Source organism: Lonchura striata, chromosome 32, assembly GCF_046129695.1.
Source record: "Lonchura striata isolate bLonStr1 chromosome 32, bLonStr1.mat, whole genome shotgun sequence".
Lineage (NCBI taxonomy): Eukaryota > Metazoa > Chordata > Aves > Passeriformes > Estrildidae > Lonchura > Lonchura striata.
Genome location: NC_134634.1, coordinates 50,024 through 77,549, shown reverse-complemented (window position 1 = coordinate 77,549; position 27,526 = coordinate 50,024). Strand labels below are relative to the sequence as shown.

At 46.6% G+C, this 27,526-nt stretch overlaps 1 protein-coding gene across 1 annotated transcript; it reads right to left on the bottom strand.

The window, feature by feature from the left end:
• Positions 1-643: 643 nt before the first annotated feature.
• LOC144247731 (uncharacterized) lies at positions 644-26,138 on the bottom strand. Its single transcript, XM_077789202.1, has 43 exons — positions 26,079-26,138; positions 25,571-25,699; positions 24,599-24,678; positions 24,377-24,404; positions 23,547-23,687; positions 23,217-23,327; positions 22,101-22,245; positions 21,185-21,294; positions 20,887-21,063; positions 20,557-20,667; positions 19,928-20,066; positions 19,533-19,621; positions 18,897-19,073; positions 18,567-18,677; positions 17,926-18,064; positions 17,419-17,507; positions 16,773-16,949; positions 16,443-16,553; positions 15,814-15,952; positions 15,418-15,506; positions 14,782-14,958; positions 14,452-14,562; positions 13,811-13,949; positions 13,304-13,392; positions 12,658-12,834; positions 12,328-12,438; positions 11,699-11,837; positions 11,304-11,392; positions 10,715-10,864; positions 10,388-10,498; positions 9,742-9,880; positions 9,235-9,323; positions 8,621-8,770; positions 8,294-8,404; positions 7,662-7,800; positions 7,154-7,242; positions 6,563-6,712; positions 6,236-6,346; positions 5,602-5,740; positions 5,095-5,183; positions 4,469-4,645; positions 1,913-2,023; positions 644-910 (listed from the first exon to the last, which is right to left on the bottom strand). Exons 1-43 carry the CDS (start codon positions 26,136-26,138, stop codon positions 737-739), a joined length of 5,313 nt encoding a protein of 1,770 aa, XP_077645328.1. The 3' UTR covers positions 644-736.
• Positions 26,139-27,526: the final 1,388 nt, after the last annotated feature.

Here is a 27,526-nt window from a genome sequence, read left to right as displayed (position 1 = left end):
TGTCAGCATCTAAATCCCCAAGACCATCTCTAAAAGGAGATGTGAGGGAAGAATTGCATCAGGGTTTGCCTTGGGCAGCAGCTCAGAGTCTCTGCTCTTGACTGAAGAAAGATAAGGTTTTCAGGCCTTGATATTGCCACCACAGTAATTCAGGTCCACAAGTTTGAGGACATCAAGTGAGAGACACGATCCCTGATTCAGCTGGGTTCCTATACAAACAACATCAAAAAAAGAAAAAAAAAGGATAAAAAAAAAAGAGTCACTGGCTTAGAGGCTGTTAAGTGCTCTGTGCATTCGCTGACAGCCCTTCAACCTGGCACATTGCACTTGCCTTTTCAATCACATCGAGCCCTTTCAGCTGCCAAAGCAAGCTTAAAGCAAAGCAAGCAGTGAGTACGTGGAACTGCTGCTAAGCCAGAATGCAACATATGGAGCCTGAGCTGCAGAGTGTTTTCCAAAAGAGGCTTGGAGACCATCAGCTGGAGAAAGGCTCCGAATACTTTGAGGGTGCCACAGGATTAACTCCTCTGAGTAAAAGAATTACCTGAATATATTTCAAAATAATATAGTTTTTGACTTTAATACAAGAACCTCTGTGATTAAGAAACTGATACCAACTCAGTAGATTTATACACATCTCCATAGCAGCAGCTGCACTTCTACAAGGATGCGCCGATCTCAAGGTGGAAGAGCAGCAATTGTGCATTGGTCATTCCCAAAGGAAACAAATGCCAGGTCACTCAGAGACAGAATTCCTTTGCTTGCACTCACCATGAACCTCATAAGCCATGTAGGTGGTGAGTCCGCTGCACATAGAGAAGACATCTGATCCATAAGACTGGAGGTTGCTGACCAATCCATTGGTGACAAAGGTGATCTTCTTGGTAGGTCTCCCAAGACTGATCTGGTTCTAAAGGACAAAGTACAGCATTCAGCAAGATCAGTGCCTGCAGCTGGCTCCTCCAAGGGCTATTCCTCACTCTGGAAGGAAGGATGACTCGGGGCTGGGTGTTGGAGTCCCAGCTGCCTTTAAAAACGCCTTTCAGTCCCTGGGAGACTCTGGGCCCACCAGCAAGCCCTGAAGGCAGCTCCCAGGTCAGGTGGTTCTAAGGGAGTCAAGGTGCAGGGAGCCAGCGGGGAAGCGCTGAGGAGGAGGAGTGCAGCTGCTCTGAGGAGCCAGAGCTCCTTCCAAGGCACTTGCTCAGTCGCTGCCCTCGCCCCTCAGGGGCACTCGGGCTGTGGCTGGCAGGAGGAGTCTCCTCCTGATTCCCTTCTGCCCTACTGCTCTTCCTGCTATTTAAAGTGTGGTTTTTTTACAGACTCAGTTCTCAGACTTCAGTGGGAGCCAGTGTTTAGCAAATGTGAATACTCTGAATGCTGATATAATTTTTATAATGTCTGTGCTAATGTGGATGGCTGAACTAAAGAAACACTGAGCATAATTTTCTTCAAAATGTTTGAAAGCTTTCTAAAATATTTTTGCTGTAAAATCAAAGTATTTGTTCTTCCTCAATTTGATGTTATGAAAAAAATATTTTTCTAGACTTTCAGAATGAGACTTTATATAACATACTTAGCAAAGAATCTAAAGTCTTGGCTACTAAGGTAATATAAAAAGCCAATTGAAATCATTATTTAAATCACTGTAAAAATTATCTAACTAATCTAGGACTTGAACTCAACATGATGAACCTGCACTAAAGGCATCTAAATGAGGATATTGTCATTTTTGAAAGCCTTCAAAAGATGTACCTGAAAAGCATCACTGAAAATAACCATGAAAATAACCATTAAAATGGATTTTAATTTACTAATTAGTTAAGAGGGTTTTGAAAACAGCAGTGTTTCAGGCATAAAAAGGAATTTCAAATACACTACAATATTCCAAGCAACTGCTGACTTTGAATCTTACCCTGTTCTCTGAAGCATATTGGACGAGGGCATCAAAGGTGGGCATCTCATGTCTGTTCATGGTGGAAATGTAGCACGTTCTCTCCTGCACCACTTTGGTTGCAATGATGCCCTGTAAAATAAAGTTATTGAGCACTCACAGTTTGGTTTTCCACCCAAAAGGACGGGATAGACTCTGACTAACAAGAGTAACAAATGCTGAGAGGTTCTGCCCCAGTCTTGCACTCAGGACAGTGAGGACACAGAAACATGCCCTGTCCCTGGGACAGCTGTGCCAAGAGCCAGTCTCCCAGTAAACTTTTTGACGAGCCCCCTCCCTGTCACTCACCGTGTTGTAGTTCCAGATGGTTTTCCATGAGAGCTGCTCGCTCCTTTGCTCGATAATCACCTCACGGGTTTGGCTGCTGAGGGTCATGTTTTGGTAAACACACGCACCAGAGAAATGGCAGTTGTTACCTGTCTGCTGAGACTGAAAAGCCAAGGGAACAAAGATGTTTTGCCTTTGAAGGGAGACAGTGATGTCCCCAAAGATTCTGAAAAATCCCTGTTACAATTGAAGAAGTGCTGCCCCCCGAGAAGTGCCTGCACTGCCCTCAGTCTTTTCCAAAAAACCCTGAATCAAGGCAGTGGCAGTGGGCAGTGGGCATAAGAATTCTTTTCATTAATTCAGTGAATCATTGCTGCATCTGACAGTTGTCATCTGCTGCCTTTAGAGGTTGATGCATGCTAGGTCAGAGGCCAGAGAAAATCCACGCTTAAGGTCCTGAACAGAAACTTCTGCTGACCCATTGCTGTATCAGCATGCACCCTCAGGCAGGAACCTCTCAAAAGAGGAGATGTCAGGCAAGAAGGGCATCAAGGTTGGGTTTGAGCAGAAGCTTTGAGTCCCTCAAACTGGTTTAACAAATCTAAGGCTAAGGTTTTCTCACCTGTCCATTGCCATGGAAATTACCAAGGCAGTACTTCAGATCCACAACACCCAGGACATCGAGGGTAATGCATGATCCAGGATTCACCTGGGGCCCTTGGAAACCTGGAAAAGAAAAGACAAAACCCCTTGAGCTGATGCAGAAGACATTGGCTGATCTTCTGCAGGAGGGTGGTGGTGTTGCTCAGAGCCAGCCAGGTTCTGAAGGATTGCAGCTCTGGGAATGTTTGAGCTGTGCAAGGGACAGATTCTCTTGCAGTCCCCAGAGAGCACCGGCTCTGTGGCTCCGCCAGGAATGTTCACAAAGACCTGCTCTTGAACACCCTTTGGGATTTCCTGTGCAGAATTTGGGGCTCTATTGCACTTTGTCCTGAGAGTGGCTGGGCATTGCATAGTGAGGCTGCTGCCAATTCATGGGTCCAGACTAATAAAGATTACTGGAAAGGAACTGTAAAGGTTTGGTTTGGGTCATTTATGGGGGCTGTGACCATACCCTTTTCCAGTCCTGATCTGCAAAGATGTTGAACCCTTCGTACAACTGCTGAAGCCCTTGGTTTCTGTCTGACTTGAGGTGGAAGAGCAGCAATTGTGCATTGGTCATTCCTCAAGGGAAACAAATGCCAGGTCACCCAAACACAGAATTCCTTTGCTTGCACTCACCATGAACCTCATAAGCCATGTAGGTGGTTAGTCCACTGCACATAGAGAAGACATCTGATCCATAAGACTGGAGGTTGTTGACCAATGCACTGGCGACAAAGGTGATCGTCTTGGTAGGTCTTCCAAAACCAATCTGGTTCTAAAACAGAAATTACAGCAATGAGCAAGATTGGTGTCAAAATCTGTTTTCTGCTAAGAATATTCCCTAGGGGAAAAGCTGTGGAAGAGGGATTCACTCTCTCACATCCCAAAGGAAAAGGAGAGTCTAGCCAAGAGCATCTGTAATGCCAAGTTCTGAGCAGACGAATTGAGTTTGGTACTGAATAGTGTGTGTAGGACTTTAAGATCTTGGCATGCCAAGAGAATCAATAATTGAAGGGCTCCTTGCTCCACAGAGCAAGGGTTTGCCCAGCAAGCTGCAGGTTCTCAGACAATGTGAAGCTGGGGGAGGGAATGGTGTCCCTTTTTCTCTTTCAGCATGCCATTCCTCTGAAAAATTCCCAAACCAAACTACTCTTGAAAGAAAGAAAATTCTACCACTATTGACAACCTTGTCCCCTCCTGAAGATATAATCACATGAAGATATGGCCCAATAAGCTCCAGGGTCATGAAACTGCTACAGCTTGGGAACCTTACCCTGCTCTCTTCTGCCAGGTGGGCCAGGTTATCAAAGTGGGGCATCTCGCTTCTGTTCATGATGGAAATATAGCAGGTGTTCTGCTGAGTGACTTTGGTGGCAATGACACCCTGTGAAATAAAAGTATTCAGCACTCATAATTCTGTTTTTTCCAACTAATAATTTTGAGATAAAGTCAGGATGGAAACCATAAGAGTTGATGAAAGTTTCTATGCTGCATCACTAACACCAAATGTTTTCAATAAAGAAACAATCTCTGTCCCTGGGCCAGCTCTATGAGCAGCCTGACTCCTTGGATGCTTTTTGAAGCAGACCCCTCCCTGCCACTCACCGTGTTGTAGTTCCAGACGGTTTTCCAGGACCCGCTGAAGCTCCTTTGCTCAATGATTGCCACACGCCATTGCCTGTTGATGGTCACAATTTGGGACTGGCCACCAATGATGACTTGGGTGTTGTTGAAGATGCTGCCCTGTGTGTTGTTGAAGATGCCTCCAGGAATCTGCTGAGACTAAAAAGCCAAGGGGAAGAGGACATTTCACTTTTGAATGGTGACAGTGATGTCCCCAAATTTTCCACAAAATCCCTGCTACAATGGAAGAAGTGCTGCTCCCCGGAGACTGCAGACACTGCCTCAGTCTTTTCCAAATGACCCAGAATCAAGGCTGTGGTGTTGAGCAGAGGCCATAAGAATTATTTTATGGATGAGAGCTGTCATCTGCTGCCTTTAGAGGTTGATGACTGCAAGAGGACTGGCCACATTTAATCTGGGCTCAAGGTCTGGGATGGAAACCTTTCCAGACCCATTGCCCTCTTTCAGCATCTCCACCCTCAGGAAGGAATCACTCAGAAGAGGAGATGCCAGGCAAGAAAGGCAGCAGGGTTGGCTTTGGGAAGAAGCTTAGGTCCCCCCCCCCCCCCCAATTTGGTTAATCAAAGGTAAGGATGAGGATTTCTCACTTGTCCATTGCCATTGCCAGTGCAGTACTTCAGATCCACAACTCGCAGGACATCGAGGGTAATGCATGATCCCAGATTGACTTGGACTCCTTGGGAAGCATAAGAGGAAGAAATAAAAACCCATCAGCTGATGTCTAGGACACTGGCTGCCATTCCAATTGTCACTCAGATCTGACCTGAAGGACAGTGGCCCTTAGAGTGACACATTTGCTTGACTGGGAATTACAGGAGAGCTCAGTTTGAGCTGAAACACACTGGGATCAAAATTATGCCTCCTTAAACTTCCTGGGAGGGAGCTCTAAGGATTTGCTTTGGGTCATTTATGGGGGCTGTGACCCCACCCTGCTCCAGTCCTGATCTGCAAAGATGTTGAACCCTTTGTACAACTGCTGAAGCCCTTGGTTTCTGTTTGATTCACGGTGGAAGAGCAGGAATTGCGCATTGGTCATTCCCAAGGGAAACAAATGGCAGGTCACTCAGAGACAGAATTCCTTTGCTTGCACTCACCATGAACCTCATAAGCCATGTAGGTGGTGAGTCCACTGCACATAGAGAAGACATCTGATCCATAAGACTGGAGGTTGCTGACCAATCCATTGGTGACAAAGGTGATCTTCTTGGTAGGTCTCCCAAGACTGATCTGGTTCTAAAGAACAAATACCAGCATTCAAGAAGATCAGTGTTAAAATCTTTTTCCTGCTATGAATATTACCTAGAAGAAAGGTTGTGGAATAGGGAGATGCTTTCTCAAACCTCAAAGTAAAAGGAGAGTCTGGCCAAGAGCATCTGCGATGCCAAGTTCTGAGCAGACCAATTGATTTTGGAACTGAATAATCTGTGTAGAACTTACACATCTTGGCACACCATAAGAATCAAGGCCCTTGAATGGCTGCTTACATCAAGGTTTGCCCAGCAAACTGCACAGCCCAACATCCTCAGAGAAAGAAGGGAGGACGAAAAGAATGGTGCAGCCCCTTTCTTCTTTCTCCAAACCATTCCTATGTAAAATTTCCAAACCCCACTACTGTTGGTAGTCACCTGCCACTTGTGAAAGCATCATCCTGTCCAGAAGGAAAAAGCACATGAACAAATAGGCCAATGAACTCAGGGTCAGGACTCTGCTGCTCCTTAGGAACCTTACCTTGCTTTCTTGTGCCAGGTGGGCCAAATTATTGAAGCTGGGCATCTCATTTCTGTTCATGGTGGAAATGTAGCAGGTGTTCTGTTGTGTGACTTTGGTAACAATGATGCCCTGGAAAATAAAGTTATTAAGAAGTCACACTTCAGTCTTTCAAGCTTTAGGATTGGAGAAAACCCTTTATTAAAACAGAAACAAGTTCTGAGAGTTCCTACCCCCAACTGTGCACTCAACAAGGTCAGAACAAGGACACAAACCCCATCCATGGGCCAGCTGTACCAGCCAGTCACCTCATATGCTTTGTGAACAACCCCACTCCCTGTCACTCACCGTGTTGTAATTCCAGATGGTTTTCCAGGATCCAATGCCAGCCTTTTTCTCAATGATTGCCACATGCCATTGCCTGTTGATGGTCACAATTTGGGACTGGCCACCAATGATGACTTGGGTGTTGCCCTCACCACCAGGAATCTGCTGAGACTAAAAAGCCAAGGGAAAGAAGACATTTCACCTTTGATGGAGAATCTGATATCCCCAAATTTTCCACAAAATCCCTGCTACAATGGAAGAAGTGCTGCCCCCTGTGAAGTGCCAGCCCTGCTCTCAGGGTTTTCCAAATGAGCCAGAATCAAGCCTGTGGCGTTTTGCAGCAGCCATAAGAATTCTTTTATGGATTCAGTGCACCACTGCTGCATCTGGCATCTGCCCTCTGATGCCTTTGGAGGTTGGTGCAAGAGCACTGGCCAGAGTAGGATGGAAATCTTTGCTGAACCATTGTCTCTTTCAGCATCTGCACCCTCATGAAGGAACCACTCAAAAGAGGAGATGCCAGTCAAGAAATGCAGCAGAGTTGGCTTTGGGAAGTAGATCAGTTACCCCACAACATTTGGTTCAAGAGAGGTAAAGGTAAGGTTTTCTCACTTGTCCATTGCCATTGCCAGTGCAGTACTTCAGATCCACAACTCGCAGGACATCGAGGGTAATGCATGATCCCAGATTGACTTGGTGTCCTTGAAAATGCAAGAAAGGAAGAAATAAAACTCCCTCAGCTCTTGCCTGCAACCTTGGCTGCCATTCCAATTGTGACTCAGATCTGATCTGAAGGACAGTGGCACGCAGAGTGACCATTTTCTTGGCTGGGCATTACAGGGGAGCTGTGTTTGAGCTGAAACACTCTTGACCCTAAATTCAGCCTCCTTAAGCTTCCTGGAAAGGATCTGTAAGGGTTTGGTTTGGGTTGTTTATGGGGGCTGTGACCCCACCCTGCTCCAGTCCTGATGTGTAAAGATGTTGAACCCTTTGCACAGCTGCTGAGGACCTTGGTTTCTCTGCAGCTCAAGGTGGAAGAGCAGCAATTGTGCATTGGTCATTCCTCAAGGGAAACAAATGCCAGGTCACCCAAACACAGAATTCCTTTGCTTGCACTCACCATGAACCTCATAAGCCATGTAGGTGGTGAGTCCACTGCACATAGAGAAGACATCTGATCCATAAGACTGGAGGTTGCTGACCAATCCATTGGTGACAAAGGTGATCTTCCTGGTAGGTCTTCCATGACCGATCTGGTTCTAAACAACAAATATCAGCATTCAGTAAGATCAGTGCTGAGATCTGGTTCCTGCTAGGAATATTCCCTAGGGAAAAGTCTGTGGAACAGGGAGTCGCCCTCTCACACCCCAAAGGAAAAGGAGAGTCTGGCAAACAGCATCTGCAATAAGAAATTCTGAGCTGGCAAATGTAATTTAGTACTGAATAGTCTGTGTAGGACTTTGAGATCTTTGCACATCAAGAGAATCAAGGCCCTTGAAGAGCTCCTCTAAGCACCATTAGCCCACCATACTGCAGAGCTCAACATCCTCAGAGAAAGATGGAAGGAGGAAGGAATCATACAGCCCCTTTCTTCTTTCTGCAAACAATTCCCATGTAAAATTCCCAAGTCCAACTGCTGTTGAAAGAAAATCCTTCTACCTGTCATATCGTCCTGTCCAGAAGGAAAAAGCACATGAACAAATAGGCCAATGAACTCAGGGTCAGGACTCTGCTGCTCCTTAGGAACCTTACCTTGCTTTCTTGTGCCAGGTGGGCCAAATTATTGAAGTTGGGCATCTCATTTCTGTTCATGGTGGAAATGTAGCAGGTGTTCTGTTGTGTGACTTTGGTAACAATGATGCCCTGGAAAATAAAGTTATTACGAAGTCACACTTCAGTCTTTCAAGCTTTAGGATTGGAGAAAACCCTTTATTAAAACAGAAACAAGTTCTGAGAGTTCCTACCCCCAACTGTGCACTCAACACGGTCAGAACAAGGACACAAACCCCATCCATGGGCCAGCTGTACCAGCCAGTCACCTCATATGCTTTGTGAACAACCCCACTCCCTGTCACTCACCGTGTTGTAGTTCCAGATGGTTTTCCAGGATCCAATGCCAGCCTTTTTCTCAATGATTGCCACATGCCATTGCCTGTTGACGGTCACAATTTGGGACTGGCCACCAATGATGACTTGGGTGTTGCCCTCACCACCAGGAATCTGCTGAGACTAAAAAGCCAAGGGAAAGAAGACATTTCACCTTTGATGGAGAATCTGATATCCCCAAATTTTCCACAAAATCCCTGCTACAACGGAAGAAGTGCTGCCCCCTGTGAAGTGCCAGCCCTGCTCTCAGGGTTTTCCAAAGGACCCGGAATCTAGGCTGTTGTCAGAGGCTCTAAGATTTCCTTTCATGGGATCAGTGCATCATTGCTGCATGTGAAAGCTGCCATCTCGTTCCTTAAGATGTTGATGTCTGCAAGAGGACAGGCCACAGTTAATCCACTCTCAAGGGCTAGGATGGAAACCACTGAATCCTCTTTGCTCTCTTTCATCATCAGCACCCTCAAATTCGAACCTCTCCAAAGAGGAGATGCCAGGCAAGGAAGGCAGCAGGGTTGGCATCCAGCAGCAGCTTGGGTACCCCCCCCCCCCACACTTGGTTCAAGAAGGTAAAGGTAAGGTTTTCTCACTTGTCCATTGCCATTGCCAGTGCAGTACTTCAGATCCACAACTCGCAGGACATCGAGGGTAATGCATGATCCCAGATTGACTTGGACTCCTTGGGAAGCATAAGAGGAAGAAATAAAAACCCATCAGCTGATGTCTAGGACACTGGCTGCCATTCCAATTGTCACTCAGATCTGACCTGAAGGACAGTGGCCCTTAGAGTGACACATTTGCTTGACTGGGAATTACAGGAGAGCTCAGTTTGAGCTGAAACACACTGGGATCAAAATTATGCCTCCTTAAACTTCCTGGGAGGGAGCTCTAAGGATTTGCTTTGGGTCATTTATGGGGGCTGTGACCCCACCCTGCTCCAGTCCTGATCTGCAAAGATGTTGAACCCTTTGTACAACTGCTGAAGCCCTTGGTTTCTGTTTGATTCAAGGTGGAAGAGCAGGAATTGTGCATTGGTCATTCCCAAGGGAAACAAATGGCAGGTCACTCAGAGACAGAATTCCTTTGCTTGCACTCACCATGAACCTCATAAGCCATGTAGGTGGTGAGTCCACTGCACATAGAGAAGACATCTGATCCATAAGACTGGAGGTTGTTGACCAATCCATTGGTGACAAAGGTGATCTTCTTTGTCGGTCTTCCAAAACCAAGCTGGTTCTAAATAAGAAAGTACAACATTCAGTAAGCTCAGTGCTGAGATCTGGTTCCTGCTAGGAATATTCCCTAGGGGAAAGTCTGTGGAACAGAGAGTCACTCTCTCACATCCGAAAGGAATAGGAGAGTCAGGTAAAGAGCATTTTCAATGACAAGTTCATAGCTGACCAATTGATTTTGGAACTGAATAATCTGTGTAGAACTTTCACATCTTGGCACGCCATGAGAATCAAGGCACTTGAATGGCTGCTCACATCAGGGTTTGCCCAGCAAACTGCACAGCCCAACATCCTCAGAGAAAGAAGGGAGGACGAAAGGAATGGTGCAGCCCCTTTCTTCTTTCTCCAAACCCTGTAAAAATCCTAAATAAATTCCCAATCCCCGCTACTGTTGAAAGAAAGAAAATCCTGCCACTTGTGAAAGCATCATCCTGTCCAGAAGGAAAAAGCACATGAACAAATAGGCCAATGAACTCGGGGTCAGGACTCTGCTGCTCCTTAGGAACCTTACCTTGCTTTCTTGTGCCAGGTGGGCCAAATTATTGAAGTTGGGCATCTCATTTCTGTTCATGGTGGAAATGTAGCAGGTGTTCTGTTGTGTGACTTTGGTAACAATGATGCCCTGGAAAATAAAGTTATTAAGAAGTCACACTTCAGTCTTTCAAGCTTTAGGATTGGAGAAAACCCTTTATTAAAACAGAAACAAGTTCTGAGAGTTCCTACCCCCAACTGTGCACTCAACAAGGTCAGAACAAGGACACAAACCCCATCCATGGGCCAGCTGTACCAGCCAGTCACCTCATATGCTTTGTGAACAACCCCACTCCCTGTCACTCACCGTGTTGTAATTCCAGATGGTTTTCCAGGATCCAATGCCAGCCTTTTTCTCAATGATTGCCACATGCCATTGCCTGTTGATGGTCACAATTTGGGACTGGCCACCAATGATGACTTGGGTGTTGCCCTCACCACCAGGAATCTGCTGAGACTAAAAAGCCAAGGGAAAGAAGACATTTCACCTTTGATGGAGAATCTGATATCCCCAAATTTTCCACAAAATCCCTGCTACAATGGAAGAAGTGCTGCCCCCTGTGAAGTGCCAGCCCTGCTCTCAGGGTTTTCCAAATGAGCCAGAATCAAGCCTGTGGCGTTTTGCAGCAGCCATAAGAATTCTTTTATGGATTCAGTGCACCACTGCTGCATCTGGCATCTGCCCTCTGATGTCTTTGGAGGTTGGTGCAAGAGCACTGCCCAGAGTAGGATGGAAATCTTTGCTGACCCATTGTCTCTTTCAGCATCTGAACCCTCATGAAGGAACCAGTCAAAGGAGGAGGTGCCAGTCAAGAAATGCAGCAGGGTTGGCTTTGGGAAGTAGATCAGTTACCCCAACATTTGGTTCAAGAGAGGTAAAGGTAAGGTTTTCTCACTTGTCCATTGCCATTGCCAGTGCAGTACTTCAGATCCACAACTCGCAGGACATCGAGGGTAATGCATGATCCCAGATTGACTTGGACTCCTTGGGAAGCAAGAAAAGAAACAAAACCCCATCAGCTGATGCCTAAGGCCTTGGCTGCCATTCCCATCATCCTCCTTAAGCTTCCTGGAAAGGATCTGTAAGGGTTTGCTTTGGGTCATTTTTGGGGGATGTGACCCCACCCTGTTCCAGTTCTGATCTGCAAAGATGTTGAACCCTTTGTACAACTACTGAAGCCCTTGGTTTCTGTTTGATTCACGGTGGAAGAGCAGCAATTGTGCATTGGTCATTCCCAAAGGAAACAAATGGCAGGTCACTCAGAGACAGAATTCCTTTGCTTGCACTCACCATGAACCTCATAAGCCATGTAGGTGGTTAGTCCACTGCACATAGAGAAGACATCTGATCCATAAGACTGGAGGTTGCTGACCAATCCATTGGTGACAAAGGTGATCTTCTTGGTAGGTCTTCCATGGCCGATCTGGTTCTAAACAACAAATATCAGCATTCAGCAAGATCAGTGCTGGGATCTGGTTCCTGCAGAGCATGTTCCCTAGCAGAAATAGGGGGAGGCTCTCTCACACACCAAAACAAAAGGGTGTCTGGGCTCAAGCAGCAGCCATGCAAAGTTCTGAGCTGACCTCTGCAGTTTGAAACTGAAAGGCCTGTGAAGAAATTTAAGATCTCGGTATGCCAAGAGAAATAAGGCCTACAAAGAGCTGCTCAGAGAAAGAGGTTTCAGTGAGCTGCAGAGCTCACGGTTCTCAGAGAAATCAGATCTCAGAAAGGGAATGTGCAACCATTTTCTCCTTTCAGCAAAGCAATCCTTTGGAAAAATTCCCAAGCCCCACTACTGTTGAGAGACAGAAACTCCTGCCACTTTTGATCGCATCATCCTGTCCAGAAGGAAAAGGCACATGAAGAAACTGATCAGTGATCTCCAGGGTCATGAATCTGCTACTCCTTGGGAACCTTACCCTGCTCTCTTCAGCCAGGCGGGCCAGATTATTGAAGCTGGGCATCTCATTTCTGTTCATGATGGAAATGTAGCAGGTGTTCTGTTGTGTGACTTTGGTTGCAATGACACCCTGTAAAATAAAATTATTGATCATGTGGACTTCCATTTTTCATGTCTTGAGATGGGAGAAAACCATTTGTTAAAAGAGGAATGAGTGCTGGCATTTCCTACTTGAAATTTTGCACTCATCATAGCCAGCATAAGGAAACGAGTCCTGTCTGTGGGACAGCTCTGCCAGGAGCCAGTCTCCCCACAGACGTTGTGAACAATCCCCCTCCCTGCCACTCACTGTGTTGTAGTTCCAGACGGTTTTCCAGGACCCGCTGAAGCTCCTTTGCTCAATGATTGCCACACGCCATTGCCTGTTGATGGTCACAATTTGGGACTGGCCACCAATGATGACTTGGGTGTGGTTGGAGATGCTGCCTTGTGTGTGGTTGAAGATGCCACCGGCAATCTGCTGAGACTAAAAGGACAAGGGAAAGAAGAAGTTTTGCCTTTGAAGGGAGACAGTGATGTCCCCAAGGCTTCTGAAAAATCCCTGCTACAATGGAAGACGTGCTGCCTTGGTGAGTGCCAGCGCTGCCCTCAGTTTTTTCCAAAGGACCCAGAATCAAGGCCGTGTTATTTGGCAGAGGCTGTAACAATTCTTTTCATGGATTCAATAAATCATTACTGCATCTGAGAGCTGTCATCTGATACCTCTAAAGGTTGATGACTGCAAGGCGACTGGCCAGAGTTAATCCATGCTCAAGGTCCTGGATGGAAATTTCTCCTGACCCATTGCTGCGTTTTAGCATCTGCACCCTCAGGAAGGAACCACTCAGAAGAGGAGATGCCAGGCAAGAAAGGCAGCAGGGTTGGCTTTGGGCAGAAGCTTCGGTTCCCCCCCACCCCGATTTGGTTATTCAAAGGTAAGGGTAAGGTTTTCTCACTTGTCCATTGCCATTGCCAGTGCAGTACTTCAGATCCACAACTCGCAGGACATCGAAGGTAATGCATGATCCCAGATTGACTTGGACTCCTTGGGAAGCAAGAATGGAAGAAGCAAAACCCCATCAGCTAATGCCTAAGACCTTGGCTGCCACTCCAATTGTCACTCAGATCTGACCTGAAGGACAGTGGCTCTTAGAGAGACCCTGTTTCTTGGCTGGGCATTACAGGGGAGCTGTGTTTGAGCTGAAACACTCTTGGCCCTAAATTCAGCCTCCTTAAGCTTCCTGGAAAGGATCTGTAAGGGTTTGGTTTGGGTTGTTTATGGGGCCTGTGACCCCACCCTGTTCCAGTCCAGACCTGCAAGGATGTTGAACCCTTTGTACAACTGCTGAAGCCCTTGGTTTCCCTGCAGCTCAAGGTGGAAAAGCAGCAATTATGCATTGGTCATTCCCAAGGGAAACAAATGGCAGGTCACTCAGAGACTGAATTCCTTTGCTTGCACTCACCATGAACTTCATAAGCCATGTAGGTGGTGAGTCCACTGCACATAGAGAAGACATCTGACCCATAAGACTGGAGGTTACTGACCAATCCATTGGTGACAAAGGTAATCTTCTTGGTAGGTCTTCCAAGACTGATCTGGTTCTAAAGAAGAAAGTACAGCATTCAAGAAGATCAGTGCTGGGATCTCTTTTCTGCTAAGAATATTCCCTAGGGGAAAGTCTGTGGAACAGAGAGTCGCTCTCTCACATCCCAAAGGAAAAGGAGAGTCAGGTAATGAGCATTTGCAATGCCAAGTTCATAGCTGACCAATTGATTTTGGTACTGAATAATCTGTGTAGGACTTTGAGATCTTCGCATGCCATGAGAATCAAGGCCCTTGAAGGGCTGGTCACATCAGGGTTTCTCAGCAAGCTGCAGAGCTCAACATCCTCAGAGAAAGAGAGGAGGGGAAAAGGAATTATATAGCCTCCTTCTCCTTACGGCCAAGTATTTCTTTGGAAAAATTCTTAAAACGCACTACTGTTGGGAGAAAGAAAATCCTGCCACTTGTGAAAACCTCATCCTGTCCAGAAGGAAAAGGCACATGAAGAAAATGATCAGTGATCTCCAGGGTTATGAATCTGCTACTCCTTGAGAACCTTACCCTGCTCTCTTCAGCCAGGTGGGCCAGATTGTTGAAGCTGGGCATCTCGTTTCTGTTCATGATGGAAATGTAGCAGGTGTTCTGTTGTGTGACTTTGGTTGCAATGACACCCTGTAAAATAAAATTATTGAGCACTCACACGTCAGCCCTTCACATGATGGAACTGGAGAAAACCCTTTATTAAAACAGAAACACATTCTGAGAGTTCCTACAGCAAACAGTGCACTCATCATAGTCAGAATAAGGAAAGAAGCCCCGTTCATGGGCCAGCTCTACCAGAAGCCAATCTCCTCATAGACTTTATGAACAAATCCCCTCGCTGCCACTCACCGTGTTGTAGTTCCAGACGGTTTTCCAGGACCCGCTGAAGCTCCTTTGCTCAATGATTGCCACACGCCATTGCCTATTGATGGTCACAATTTGGGACTGGCCACCAATGATGACTTGGGTGTGGTTGAAGATGCTGCCTTGCGTGTTGTTGAAGATGTCACCGGGAATCTGCTGGGACTAAAAAGACAAGGGAAAGAAGTTTTGCCTTTGAAGGGAGACAGTGATGTCCCAAGGCTTCTGAAAAATCCCTGCTACAATGGAAGAAGTGCTGCCCGGGGGAGTGCCTGCACTGCCCTCAGTGTTTTCCAAAGGACCCAGAATCATGGCTGTGGTGTTGGGCAGAGGCCGTAAGAATTATTTTAAGGATTCCGTGAATCATTGCAGCATTTGGCAGCTATCATCTGCTGCCTTTAGAGGTTGATGACTGCAAGAGGTCGGGCCACAGTTAATCCATGCTCAAAGTCCCTGACAGAAACATTTACTGATCCATGGCTCTGTTTTAGCTTCCGCACCCTCAGGAAGGAACCACTCAGAAGAGGAGATGCCAGGCAAGAAAGGCAGCAGGGATGATTTGGGCAGAAGCTCTGGTACCCCCCGACATTTGGTTCAAGAAAGGTAAGGATAAGGATTTCTCACTTGTCCATTGCCATTGCCAGTGCAGTACTTCAGATCCACAACTCGCAGGACATCGAGGGTAATGCATGATCCCAGATTGACTTGGACTCCTTGGGAAGCAAGAAAAGAAACAAAACCCCATCAGCTGATGCCTAAGACCTTGGCTGCCTTTCCCATCATCCTCCTTAAGCTTCCTGGAAAGGATCTGTAAGGGTTTGCTTTGGGTCATTTTTGGGGGATGTGACCCCACCCTGTTCCAGTTCTGATCTGCAAAGATGTTGAACCCTTTGTACAACTGCTGAAGCCCTTGCTTTCTGTCTGACTTGAGGTGGAAGAGCAGCAATTGTGCATTGGTCATTCCTCAAGGGAAACAAATGCCAGGTCACTTAGAGACAGAATTCTTTTGCTTGCACTCACCATGAACCTCATAAGCCATGTAGGTGGTTAGTCCACTGCACATAGAGAAGACATCTGATCCATAAGACTGGAGGTTGCTGACCAATCCATTGGTGACAAAGGTGATCTTCTTGGTAGGTCTTCCATGGCCGATCTGGTTCTAAACAACAAATATCAGCATTCAGTAAGATCAGTGCTGGGATCTGGTTCCTGCAGAGCATGTTCCCTAGCAGAAATAGGGGGAGGCTCTCTCACACACCAAAACAAAAGGGTGTCTGGGCTCAAGCAGCAGCCATGCAAAGTTCTGAGCTGACCTCTGCAGTTTGAAACTGAAAGGCCTGTGAAGGAATTTAAGATCTTGGTATGCCAAGAGAAATAAGGCCTACGAAGAGCTGCTCAGAGAAAGAGGTTTCAGTGAGCTGCAGAGCTCACGGTTCTCAGAGAAATCAGATCTCAGAAAGGGAATATGCAACCATTTTCTCCTTTCAGCAAAGCAATCCTTTGGAAAAATTCCCAAGCCCCACTACTGTTGAGAGACAGAAACTCCTGCCACTTTTGATCGCATCATCCCGTCCAGAAGGAAAAGGCACATGAAGAAACTGATCAGTGATCTCCAGGGTCATGAATCTGCTACTCCTTGGGAACCTTACCCTGCTCTCTTCAGCCAGGCGGGCCAGATTATTGAAGCTGGGCATCTCATTTCTGTTCATGATGGAAATGTAGCAGGTGTTCTGTTGTGTGACTTTGGTTGCAATGACACCCTGTAAAATAAAAGTATTGATCATGTGGACTTCCATTTTTCATGTCTTGAGATGGGAGAAAACCATTTGTTAAAAGAGGAATGAGTGCTGGCATTTCCTACTTGAAATTTTGCACTCATCCTAGTCAGCATAAGGAAACGAGTCCTGTCTGTGGGACAGCTCTGCCAGGAGCCAGTCTCCCCACAGACGTTGTGAACAAGCCCCCTCCCTACCACTCACCGTGTTGTAGTTCCAGACGGTTTTCCAGGACCCACTGAAGCTCCTTTGCTCAATGATTGCCACATGCCATTGCCTGTTGATGGTCACAATTTGGGACTGGCCACCAATGATGACTTGGGTGTGGTTGGAGATGCTGCCTTGTGTGTGGTTGAAGATGCCACCGGGAATCTGCTGAGACTAAAAAGGCAAGAGAAAGAAGAAGTTTTGCCTTTGAAGGGAGACACTGATGTCCCCAAGGCTTCTGAAAAATCCCTGCTACAATGGAAGACGTGCTGCCTCGGTGAGTGCCAGCACTGCCCTCAGTGTTTTCCAAAGGACCCGTAATCAAGGCCGTGTTATTTGGCAGAGGCTGTAACGATTCTTTTCATGGATTCAATAAATCATTACTGCATCTGAGAGCTGTCATCTGATACCTATAAAGGTTGATGACTGCAAGGCGACTGGCCACAGTTAATCCATGCTCAAGGTCCTGGATGGAAATTTCTCCTGACCCATTGCTGCGTTTTAGCATCTCCACCCTCAGGAAGGAACCACTCAGAAGAGGAGATGCCAGGCAAGAAAGGCAGCAGGGTTGGCTTTGGGCAGAAGCTTCGGTTCCCCCCCACCCCGATTTGGTTAATCAAAGGTAAGGGTAAGGTTTTCTCACTTGTCCATTGCCATTGCCAGTGCAGTACTTCAGATCCACAACTCGCAGGACATCGAGGGTAATGCATGATCCCAGATTGACTTGGACTCCTTGGGAAGCAAGAATGGAAGAAGCAAAACCCCATCAGCTAATGCCTAAGACCTTGGCTGCCACTCCAATTGTCACTCAGATCTGACCTGAAGGACAGTGGCTCTTAGAGAGACCCTGTTTCTTGGCTGGGCATTACAGGGGAGCTGTGTTTGAGATGAAACACTCTTGGCCCTAAATTCAGCCTCCTTAAGCTTCCTGGAAAGGATCTGTAAGGGTTTGGTTTGGGTTGTTTATGGGGCCTGTGACCCCACCCTGTTCCAGTCCAGACCTGCAAGGATGTTGAACCCTTTGTACAACTGCTGAAGCCCTTGGTTTCCCTGCAGCTCAAGGTGGAAAAGCAGCAATTATGCATTGGTCATTCCCAAGGGAAACAAATGGCAGGTCACTCAGAGACTGAATTCCTTTGCTTGCACTCACCATGAACTTCATAAGCCATGTAGGTGGTGAGTCCACTGCACATAGAGAAGACATCTGACCCATAAGACTGGAGGTTACTGACCAATCCATTGGTGACAAAGGTAATCTTCTTGGTAGGTCTTCCAAGACTGATCTGGTTCTAAAGAAGAAAGTACAGCATTCAAGAAGATCAGTGCTGGGATCTCTTTTCTGCTAAGAATATTCCCTAGGGGAAAGTCTGTGGAACAGAGAGTCGCTCTCTCACATTCCAAAGGAAAAGGAGAGTCAGGTAATGAGCATTTGCAATGCCAAGTTCATAGCTGACCAATTGATTTTGGTACTGAATAATCTGTGTAGGACTTTGAGATCTTCGCATGCCATGAGAATCAAGGCCCTTGAAGGGCTGGTCACATCAGGGTTTCTCAGCAAGCTGCAGAGCTCAACATCCTCAGAGAAAGAGAGGAGGGGAAAAGGAATTATATAGCCTCCTTCTCCTTACGGCCAAGTATTTCTTTGGAAAAATTCTTAAAACGCACTACTGTTGGGAGAAAGAAAATCCTGCCACTTGTGAAAACCTCATCCTGTCCAGAAGGAAAAGGCACATGAAGAAAATGATCAGTGATCTCCAGGGTTATGAATCTGCTACTCCTTGAGAACCTTACCCTGCTCTCTTCAGCCAGGTGGGCCAGATTGTTGAAGCTGGGCATCTCGTTTCTGTTCATGATGGAAATGTAGCAGGTGTTCTGTTGTGTGACTTTGGTTGCAATGACACCCTGTAAAATAAAATTATTGAGCACTCACACGTCAGCCCTTCACATGATGGAACTGGAGAAAACCCTTTATTAAAACAGAAACACATTCTGAGAGTTCCTACAGCAAACAGTGCACTCATCATAGTCAGAATAAGGAAAGAAGCCCCGTTCATGGGCCAGCTCTACCAGAAGCCAATCTCCTCATAGACTTTATGAACAAATCCCCTCGCTGCCACTCACTGTGTTGTAGTTCCAGACGGTTTTCCAGGACCCACTGAAGCTGCTTTGCTCAATGATTGCCACACGCCATTGCCTATTGATGGTCACAATTTGGGACTGGCCACCAATGATGACTTGGGTGTGGTTGAAGATGCTGCCTTGCGTGTTGTTGAAGATGTCACCGGGAATCTGCTGGGACTAAAAAGACAAGGGAAAGAAGTTTTGCCTTTGAAGGGAGACAGTGATGTCCCAAGGCTTCTGAAAAATCCCTGCTACAATGGAAGAAGTGCTGCCCGGGGGAGTGCCAGCACTGCCCTCAGTGTTTTCCAAAGGACCCAGAATCATGGCTGTGGTGTTGGGCAGAGGCCGTAAGAATTATTTTAAGGATTCCGTGAATCATTGCAGCATTTGGCAGCTATCATCTGCTGCCTTTAGAGGTTGATGACTGCAAGAGGTCGGGCCACTATTAATCCCTGCTCAAAGTCCCTGACAGAAACATTTACTGATCCATGGCTCTGTTTTAGCTTCTGCACCCTCAGAAATGAACCACTCAAAAGAGGAGATGCCAGGCAAGAAAGGCAGCAGGGTTGGTTTGGGCAGAAGCTCGGGTACCCCCCAACATTTGGTTCAAGAGAGGTAAGGATAAGGATTTCTCACTTGTCCATTGCCATTGCCAGTGCAGTACTTCAGATCCACAACTCGCAGGACATCGAGGGTAATGCATGATCCCAGATTGACTTGGACTCCTTGGGAAGCAAGAAAAGAAACAAAACCCCATCAGCTGATGCCTAAGACCTTGGCTGCCATTCCCATCATCCTCCTTAAGCTTCCTGGAAAGGATCTGTAAGGGTTTGCTTTGGGTCATTTTTGGTGGATGTGACCCCACCCTGTTCCAGTTCTGATCTGCAAAGATGTTGAACACTTTGTACAACTACTGAAGCCCTTGGTTTCTGTTTGCTTCAAGGTGGAAGAGCAGCAATTGTGCATTGGTCATTCCCAAAGGAAACAAATGGCAGGTCACTCAGAGACAGAATTCTTTTGCTTGCACTCACCATGAACCTCATAAGCCATGTAGGTGGTTAGTCCACTGCACATAGAGAAGACATCTGATCCATAAGACTGGAGGTTGCTGACCAATCCATTGGTGACAAAGGTGATCTTCTTGGTAGGTCTTCCATGGCCGATCTGGTTCTAAACAACAAATATCAGCATTCAGCAAGATCAGTGCTGGGATCTGGTTCCTGCAGAGCATGTTCCTTAGCAGAAATAGGGGGAGGCTCTCTCACACACCAAAACAAAAGGGTGTCTGGGCTCAAGCAGCAGCCATGCAAAGTTCTGAGCTGACCTCTGCAGTTTGAAACTGAAAGGCCTGTGAAGGAATTTAAGATCTTGGTATGCCAAGAGAAATAAGGCCTACAAAGAGCTGCTCAGAGAAAGAGGTTTCAGTGAGCTGCAGAGCTCACGGTTCTCAGAGAAATCAGATCTCAGAAAGGGAATGTGCAACCATTTTCTCCTTTCAGCAAAGCAATCCTTTGGAAAAATTCCCAAGCCCCACTACTGTTGAGAGACAGAAACTCCTGCCACTTTTGATCGCATCATCCCGTCCAGAAGGAAAAGGCACATGAAGAAACTGATCAGTGATCTCCAGGGTCATGAATCTGCTACTCCTTGGGAACCTTACCCTGCTCTCTTCAGCCAGGCGGGCCAGGTTATCAAAGCGGGGCATCTCGCTTCTGTTCATGATGGAAATGTAGCAGGTGTTCTGTTGCGTGACTTTGGTTGCAATGACGCCCTGTAAAATAAAATTATTGATCATGTGGATTTCCATTTTTCATATCTTGAGATGGGAGAAAACCATTTGTTAAAAGAGGAATGAGTGCTGGCATTTCCTACCTGAAATTTTGCACTTATCCTAGTCAGCATAAGGAAACGAGTCCTGTCTGTGGGACAGCTCTGCCAGGAGCCAGTCTCCCCACAGACGTTGTGAACAAGCCCCCTCCCTGCCACTCACCGTGTTGTAGTTCCAGACGGTTTTCCAGGACCCGCTGAAGCTCCTTTGCTCAATGATTGCCACACGCCATTGCCTGTTGATGGTCACAATTTGGGACTGGCCACCAATGATGACTTGGGTGTGGTTGGAGATGCTGCCTTGCGTGTTGTTGAAGATGCCACCGGGGATCTGCTGAGGCTAAAAAGCCGTTGGACAGAAGATGTTTCACTTTTGAAGGCCAACTGTGATGTCCCCAAAGCTTCTGAACCATTCCCCCAACTTCTGGTACATTAAAATGGAAGATGTAAGGTTTTCTCACCGGGATATTGCCATTCCAATTGCCATTGCCATTGCAGTACTTCAGCTCCACAATTCTTAGGACATCAAGGGTAATGCATGATCCAGGATTCTCCTGGGGTACATGCAAAGCTAGAAAAGAAAAGACAAAACCCCTTGAGCTGATGCAGAAGACATTGGCTGATCTTCTGCAGGAGGGTGGTGGTGTTGCTCAGAGCCAGCCAGGTTCTGAAGGATTGCAGCTCTGGGAATGTTTGAGCTGTGCAAGTCCCCAGAGAGCACCGGCTCTGTGGCTCCGCCAGGAATGTTCACAAAGACCTGCTCTTGAACACCCTTTGGGATTTCCTGTGCAGAATTTGGGGCTCTATTGTACTTTGTCCTGAGAGTCCCAAAGGCTGGGCATTGTATGGTGAGGCTGCTGCCAGTTCATGGGCCCAATCTTGTGTGCTGTGATGTTCTGGAAGAATCCTACCAAGTGTAGGTCATTTTAGCCCCAGGGAATGGGATCATTGCCCCGGGCAAAAAGTTACAGGGGATGAAACCACTTGGTTTAATATTGTGAAGTACAAGGTTTTGTTTGCTGCCAGGGTCAACTGATTACCAATCTCTGCTTTGAAGGGTATCAGTTCTTAGAACAACCCTTTTTCTTGACTGGGTATTACTGGAAAGTGCATTGTGAGTCAAAACACTCCAGGCCCCAATTACAGCCCCATTAAGCCTCCTTGGTAGAAGCTTTAAAGGTTTATTTTGGGTCACTGATGGGGGCTGTGACCCCTACCCTGTTCCTGTCTCAATCTGCCAAGGTGACAAACCCTTTGTGCAACTGATGAAGCCTTGGTTTCTGTTTGGCCCAAAGGGGAAGAGCAGCAACTGTGCCCTAGTCATGCCCCAGGAGACAAAAAGGCCAGATCTGTACCACTCAGAATTCCCACACTTACACTCACTGTGAACTTCATAAGCCATGTAGGTGGTGAGTCCACTGCACATAGCCGCAATTTCTATTCCGTAGGAGTTGAGGTTGTTGACCAATCCATTGGTGACAAAGGTGATCTTCTTGGTAGGTCTCCCAAGACTGATCTGGTTCTAAAGGACAAAGTACAGCATTCAGCAAGATCAGTGCCTGCAGCTGGCTCCTCCAAGGGCTATTCCTCACTCTGGAAGGAAGGATGACTCGGGGCTGGGTGTTGGAGTCCCAGCTGCCTTTAGAAACGCCTTTCAGTCCCTGGGAGACTCTGGGCCCACCAGCAAGCCCTGAAGGCAGCTCCCAGGTCAGGTGGTTCTAAGGGAGTCAAGGTGCAGGGAGCCAGCGGGGAAGCGCTGAGGAGGAGGAGTGCAGCTGCTCTGAGGAGCCAGAGCTCCTTCCAAGGCACTTGCTCAGTCGCTGCCCTCGCCCCTCAGGGGCACTCGGGCTGTGGCTGGCAGGAGGAGTCTCCTCCTGATTCCCTTCTGCCCTACTGCTCTTCCTGCTATTTAAAGTGTGGTTTTTTTACAGACTCAGTTCTCAGACTTCAGTGGGAGCCAGTGTTTAGCAAATGTGAATACGCTGAATGCTGAGATAATTTTTATAATGTCTGTGCTAATGTGGATAGTTGAACTAAAGAAACATTGAGCATAATTTTCTTCAAAATGTTTGACAGCTTAATTAAAGATTTTCTCGGCAATACTGCAATATTTGTTCTTCCTCATTTAGAATGTCTGAAGAAAAATTATTTTTTTATACTTTGATAATGTGATATTATGAAACATACTTAGTGAAAAATATAAATCACAGATATTAAGACAGTAAACAAAGAGTGAACTGTACAATAATTTACATAATTTTAAAAATAATCTAATCTGGGATTTGAGCTCAATATGCGAACCTGCACTAAAGGCATCTAAATAAGGATATTTTAGGTTTTGAGTATTTACAAATAATATAACTGAAAAATATTACCAAAAGCATCAGCAATAAAATGTCTTTTTATTTGCCCATTGTTCAAGAAAGTTTAGAAAAAAGCAGTGTTCCAGAAAAAAAAATGAATATCAACTACAGTACAGATTTTGAATCTTACCCTGTTCTGTGAAGCCAGTTGGAGCAGATTTTCAAAGCTGGGCATCTCATTTCTGTTCATGACAGAAATGTAGCAGGTGTTCTGTTGCACCAATTTGGTTGCAATGATGCCCTGTAATGAAAAGTTATTGACCACCTGCAATTTAGTTTTTCCACCCTTGGGATTGGAGAAAACCCTTTGTTAAAAGAGGAAGGAATGCCAACAGTCGCTGCCCCAAATCATGGTCTGCAGACAGTCACAATAAGGAAACAATCCCCATCCCTGGGCCAGCTCTACCAGGAGCCAATCTCCTTACACTCTTTGTGATCAAACCTCCTCCCTGCCACTCACTGTGTTGTAGTTCCAGATGGTTTTCCATGAGAAGTGCTCGCTCCTTTGTTCAATAACCACCACACGTGTTTGGCTACTGAGAGTCAGATTTTGGAAAACGCCACCAACAGAGACCTGGCAGTTGTTACCCGTCTGCTGAGACTGAAAAGCAAGGGAAAGAAGATGTTTAGTCTTTGAAGGGAGGCAGTGATGTCCCCAAAGTTTTAGAAAACTCCGTGCTACATTGGAAGGCCTGCTCTCTGGTAAGTTCCATCACAATCTGCAATTGGCCACTAGTGATGGGGACCTCAGTCTTTACCCCAAGGATAACCTGCTTTTAAGTTTTGCTGAGACTCAATTAAAAAATGAGACTTTTTTAGATTTTCAAACTAGCCAGCCATCTCCTAAAATATTTATAAAAATCCTTGCTAGACTAGAATAAGTTCGACCATATAGAGAGTGTCAGAGTTTCATCTGTCAGAGAAGATTCCAATTTGTTTTCTCCAAAGGGGAGGTGAAAGAATCAAGGAGATTTCATGAAGCAGGAAGCACAGAAAGAGCAGCAATGTGGAAATTGTTCATTTGTACTCACATAATCAGCAAGGGCTGGAGTCAGGATGAGTCCAAGAAGGACTGCAGTCAAAATCTGAAATGAAAATCAAATACAAAATGTAACTGCAGCTCTGGCTGACAAATCTGGCCATGACAATCCTCCTCCCCTTTTCCTGTTCTGATGTTCAAGGCTCCTCTTTGGATCCTTTTTTTGCTTTCAACCTGGGATTGCACCAGTGCCCCCAAAGGGAGGCACCCTTGCTTTAGCCCAGGGTGCTCAAAGCAGACACATTTCACACTTGCTGTCTCGAGAGCTGTTTCTCAGACCTGTGCAGGCACACACAGGTATTTTACAGGAGTGAGGAGAAAGCTTTGCCATTTCTCCTGCTCTGGCACTACAGGGAAGGGCTTGATGCACTAGTGCAGTGCTCCAGTGGTGCAAAAGCGTTGACAAGAATGGGCATGGATTAGGCTTCCTGTTTTCTGAATCAGGTACAGCCAAGCCGTGAAGAAATCCTTACCTCCTCAGCTCCTCTGGGGAGCAGGGGCTCAGCTGCTCCTTCTGCAGGAGCACAATGGCCCCAGAGAGGCAGAAGCCCTTCTGAGAGAGAAAGGAACGGGTTTGAATCAAAGTTTCAGTGTGTAAGGAAGAAAAGCATGCATACTTACAGGGAGATGCATCCTGACTGCAGAGCTGATGCTCCTGCAGGTAGAAAGAGCAGCGTGAACCCTCCACCTTTTATATGTTTTCAGAATTAGGCGTGGACGGGCCAAATGTTGCAATAAAATTATTTTGTGATTTGTATCCCTGCTGCATTTCACTGAAAATTATTTCCTGGTGTAACTACTTGATAAACATGGGGATTGTACTTCTGCAAATTTTGACCCAATAATTATCAGATAAAGCTCCATTTCTAGTAAAGAATTAAATATGCTTTGTAGTAACTTGCTGGCATGTACTAATTACTTCTGAAACTTCACATCAAACTTACGATCAGATATAGCCTTGACTTTAGGCAAACAAAAAAACCTGCTTTCAATTAGTCTGAATAAACAAAAGCCTATATGCACTTCATGTTCTTTGTAACCATAGCACCCACAAAAATACATGCCCCAAGTACAACATGGCCACTGAAAACTGTTTTACAAGAATCACAGAGAACCCACAAGAATCATCAGGTCCAGCTCCTGGGCCTGCACAAGAACAATTCACAGGAGGCCCACCTGAGAACATTGTCCAAACACTCCTTGAGCTCCATCCGGCTTGGTCCTGTGACAACTTTTCTGGGGAGCCTGTTCCAGCTCCCAGTCACCCTCTGGGTGAAGAATCTTTTTCTGATATCCGACCTAAACCTGCCCTGACTCAGCTCCAGCCGTTCCCGTGTCACTGATTACAGAGAGCAGAGATCGGAGCTGTTTCTCCATCACCCCTTGGGAGGATACGGACGAGCTCCATCTCCCCTCCGTCTCCTCCAGCGGAACACACCAGATACCCTCAGCTGTTCCTCCCGTGGCTTCTCCTTGAGACCGTCTTCATAGCCCAATGCCAAGTTTTCAATTTCATCCTCTGAGCAACCCGGGTCTATGGCACGGAAACAACCTTTTAGCTGTAATCCAGCAGCCTGTTTTAAAAGGCAGTATGGCTAGGTGCAGGGGTTTATACACAAAAACAAGGTCTACACGTTGTTGCACGTGCAGTATGAAATTGAACACTTGTCTCAGTTTCACTTTTTGAATCTTCAAGCCCAAAGTGATGTTCTTGATACATACACCGAACGGGCATTACGTTTAACAGGCTGCTTTACGTGCAGCAGCACTGGTGTGGATTTGTGAGGGGCGGACCGTGCTTTCCCACCCTTACTGCTGCCTGAGCAGAAACACCGACAGAAGCCCTGTCCACGAGGAATTCGCCCTTTGCTCAAGGAATAAAAGATTGTGCTTTTGCTCAAGGAATAAAAACAATCGTGCTTTTGCTCAAGGAATAAACGATCGTGCTTTTACTGCGGTGCGGGACGGCTGGAGAGGGCCGGAGGGAGCGGGGCTGAGGCGGCAGCGGGCCATGAGGGGATGCTGGAAAAGGGCGGGAAAGCCGCTCTGAGGTGTCAGGAATGAGAGGAACAGGGGGATGCTGGAACAGGGCGGGAAAGCCGCTCTGAGGCGGCAGGAACAAGAGGAACGCGGGGATGCTGGAAAAGGGCGGGAAAGCCGCTCTGAGGCGGCACGGAGGAGAGGAACAGGGGGATGCTGGAAAAGGGCGGGAAAGCCGCTCTGAGGCGGCAGGAACGAGATAAACAGGGGGATGCTGAAAAAGGGCGGGAAAGCCGCTCTGAGGCGGCAGGAACGAGATAAACAGGGGGATGCTGGAAAAGGGCGGGAAAGCCGCTCTGAGGCGGCAGGGACGAGAGGAACGCGGGAATGCTGGAAAAGGGCGGGAAAGCCGCTCTGAGGCGGCAGGGATGAGAGGAACGCAGGGATGCTGGAACAAGGCTGGAAAGCCGCTCTGAGGCGGCAGGGACGAGATGAACAGGGGGATGCTGGAAAAGGGCGGGAAAGCCGCTCTGAGGCGGCAGGGACGAGATGAACAGGGGGATGCTGGAAAAGGGTGGGAAAGCCGCTCTGAGGCGGCACGGAGGAGAGGAACAGGGGGATGCTGGAAAAGGGCGGGAAAGCCGCTCTGAGGCGGCGGGAACGAGAGGAACAGGGGGATGCTGGAACAGGGCGGGAAAGCCGCTCTGAGGTGGCAGGAACGAGAGGAACACGGGGATGCTGGAACAAGGCTGGAAAGCCGCTCTGAGGCGGCGGCGCCTCAGCAGACCCAGCAGAGCGGCGCTGGCACGTTTATATCGTTGCAGATTGGTTGATTTACAGTTTTTCAGGTAATTTTTATTCACAAGACTGGTATTAGGTCTGCTGGTGGTGTGTCCAATAAGAATATCTATTTTGTGTTTTAAAAAAAAATAAATAAACAAACCCTCAGAAATCAGGCTCTCTCAAAATCTCCAATTTGTCTTAAAATACATGAAGGAATTATAACAATTTATTAGATTGTGTGATAGCATTCTAATTATACTCAAATCACTCTTGAACATTTTTTTTGTTCATAGTTTTTCAGGTGTTAACTTTATATTCTGTCTGCTGTAGGATGAGCAGAAAAACAGACTTAAGACTTGATAAAATCCTAACACTTTGTTACACTGATTTGAAATGCTTATGGGTTGTGCTCACAACTTAAATTTCAGTGAAGCGCAGGCCTCACCCTTGTTAAGAGAGAGCTTTCCTGGCATGGTAAGCAACTCCAATCTTCTGCATTATTAAGAATATTTCTAGACCTGTGTACTTAAATAGACATTTTGAGAGTTGCAGTGTTGATGTCTCCTGAGGCTCACTGGAGTTTTTGTAGCATGTCCCTATTTAGAAATCTCTTTTTCAGTCTCACTATCTTCTTCATC

What these genes read in the sequence shown, in the direction of transcription:
- LOC144247731 (XM_077789202.1), bottom strand. Translation starts at nt 26,138, where the DNA reads ATGGCCCGCTGCCGCCTCAGCCCCGCTCCCTCCGGCCCTCTCCAGCCG. An exon ending in CTGGCAATGGCAATGGACAA is followed by an intron (nt 19,074 to 19,532) that starts GTGAGAAATCCT and finishes TTGTCTTTTTAG; the next exon opens with TCCCAGCAGATTCCCGGTGA. An exon ending in CTGGCAATGGCAATGGACAA is followed by an intron (nt 10,865 to 11,303) that starts GTGAGAAAACCT and finishes TTGGCTTTTTAG; the next exon opens with TCTCAGCAGATTCCTGGTGG.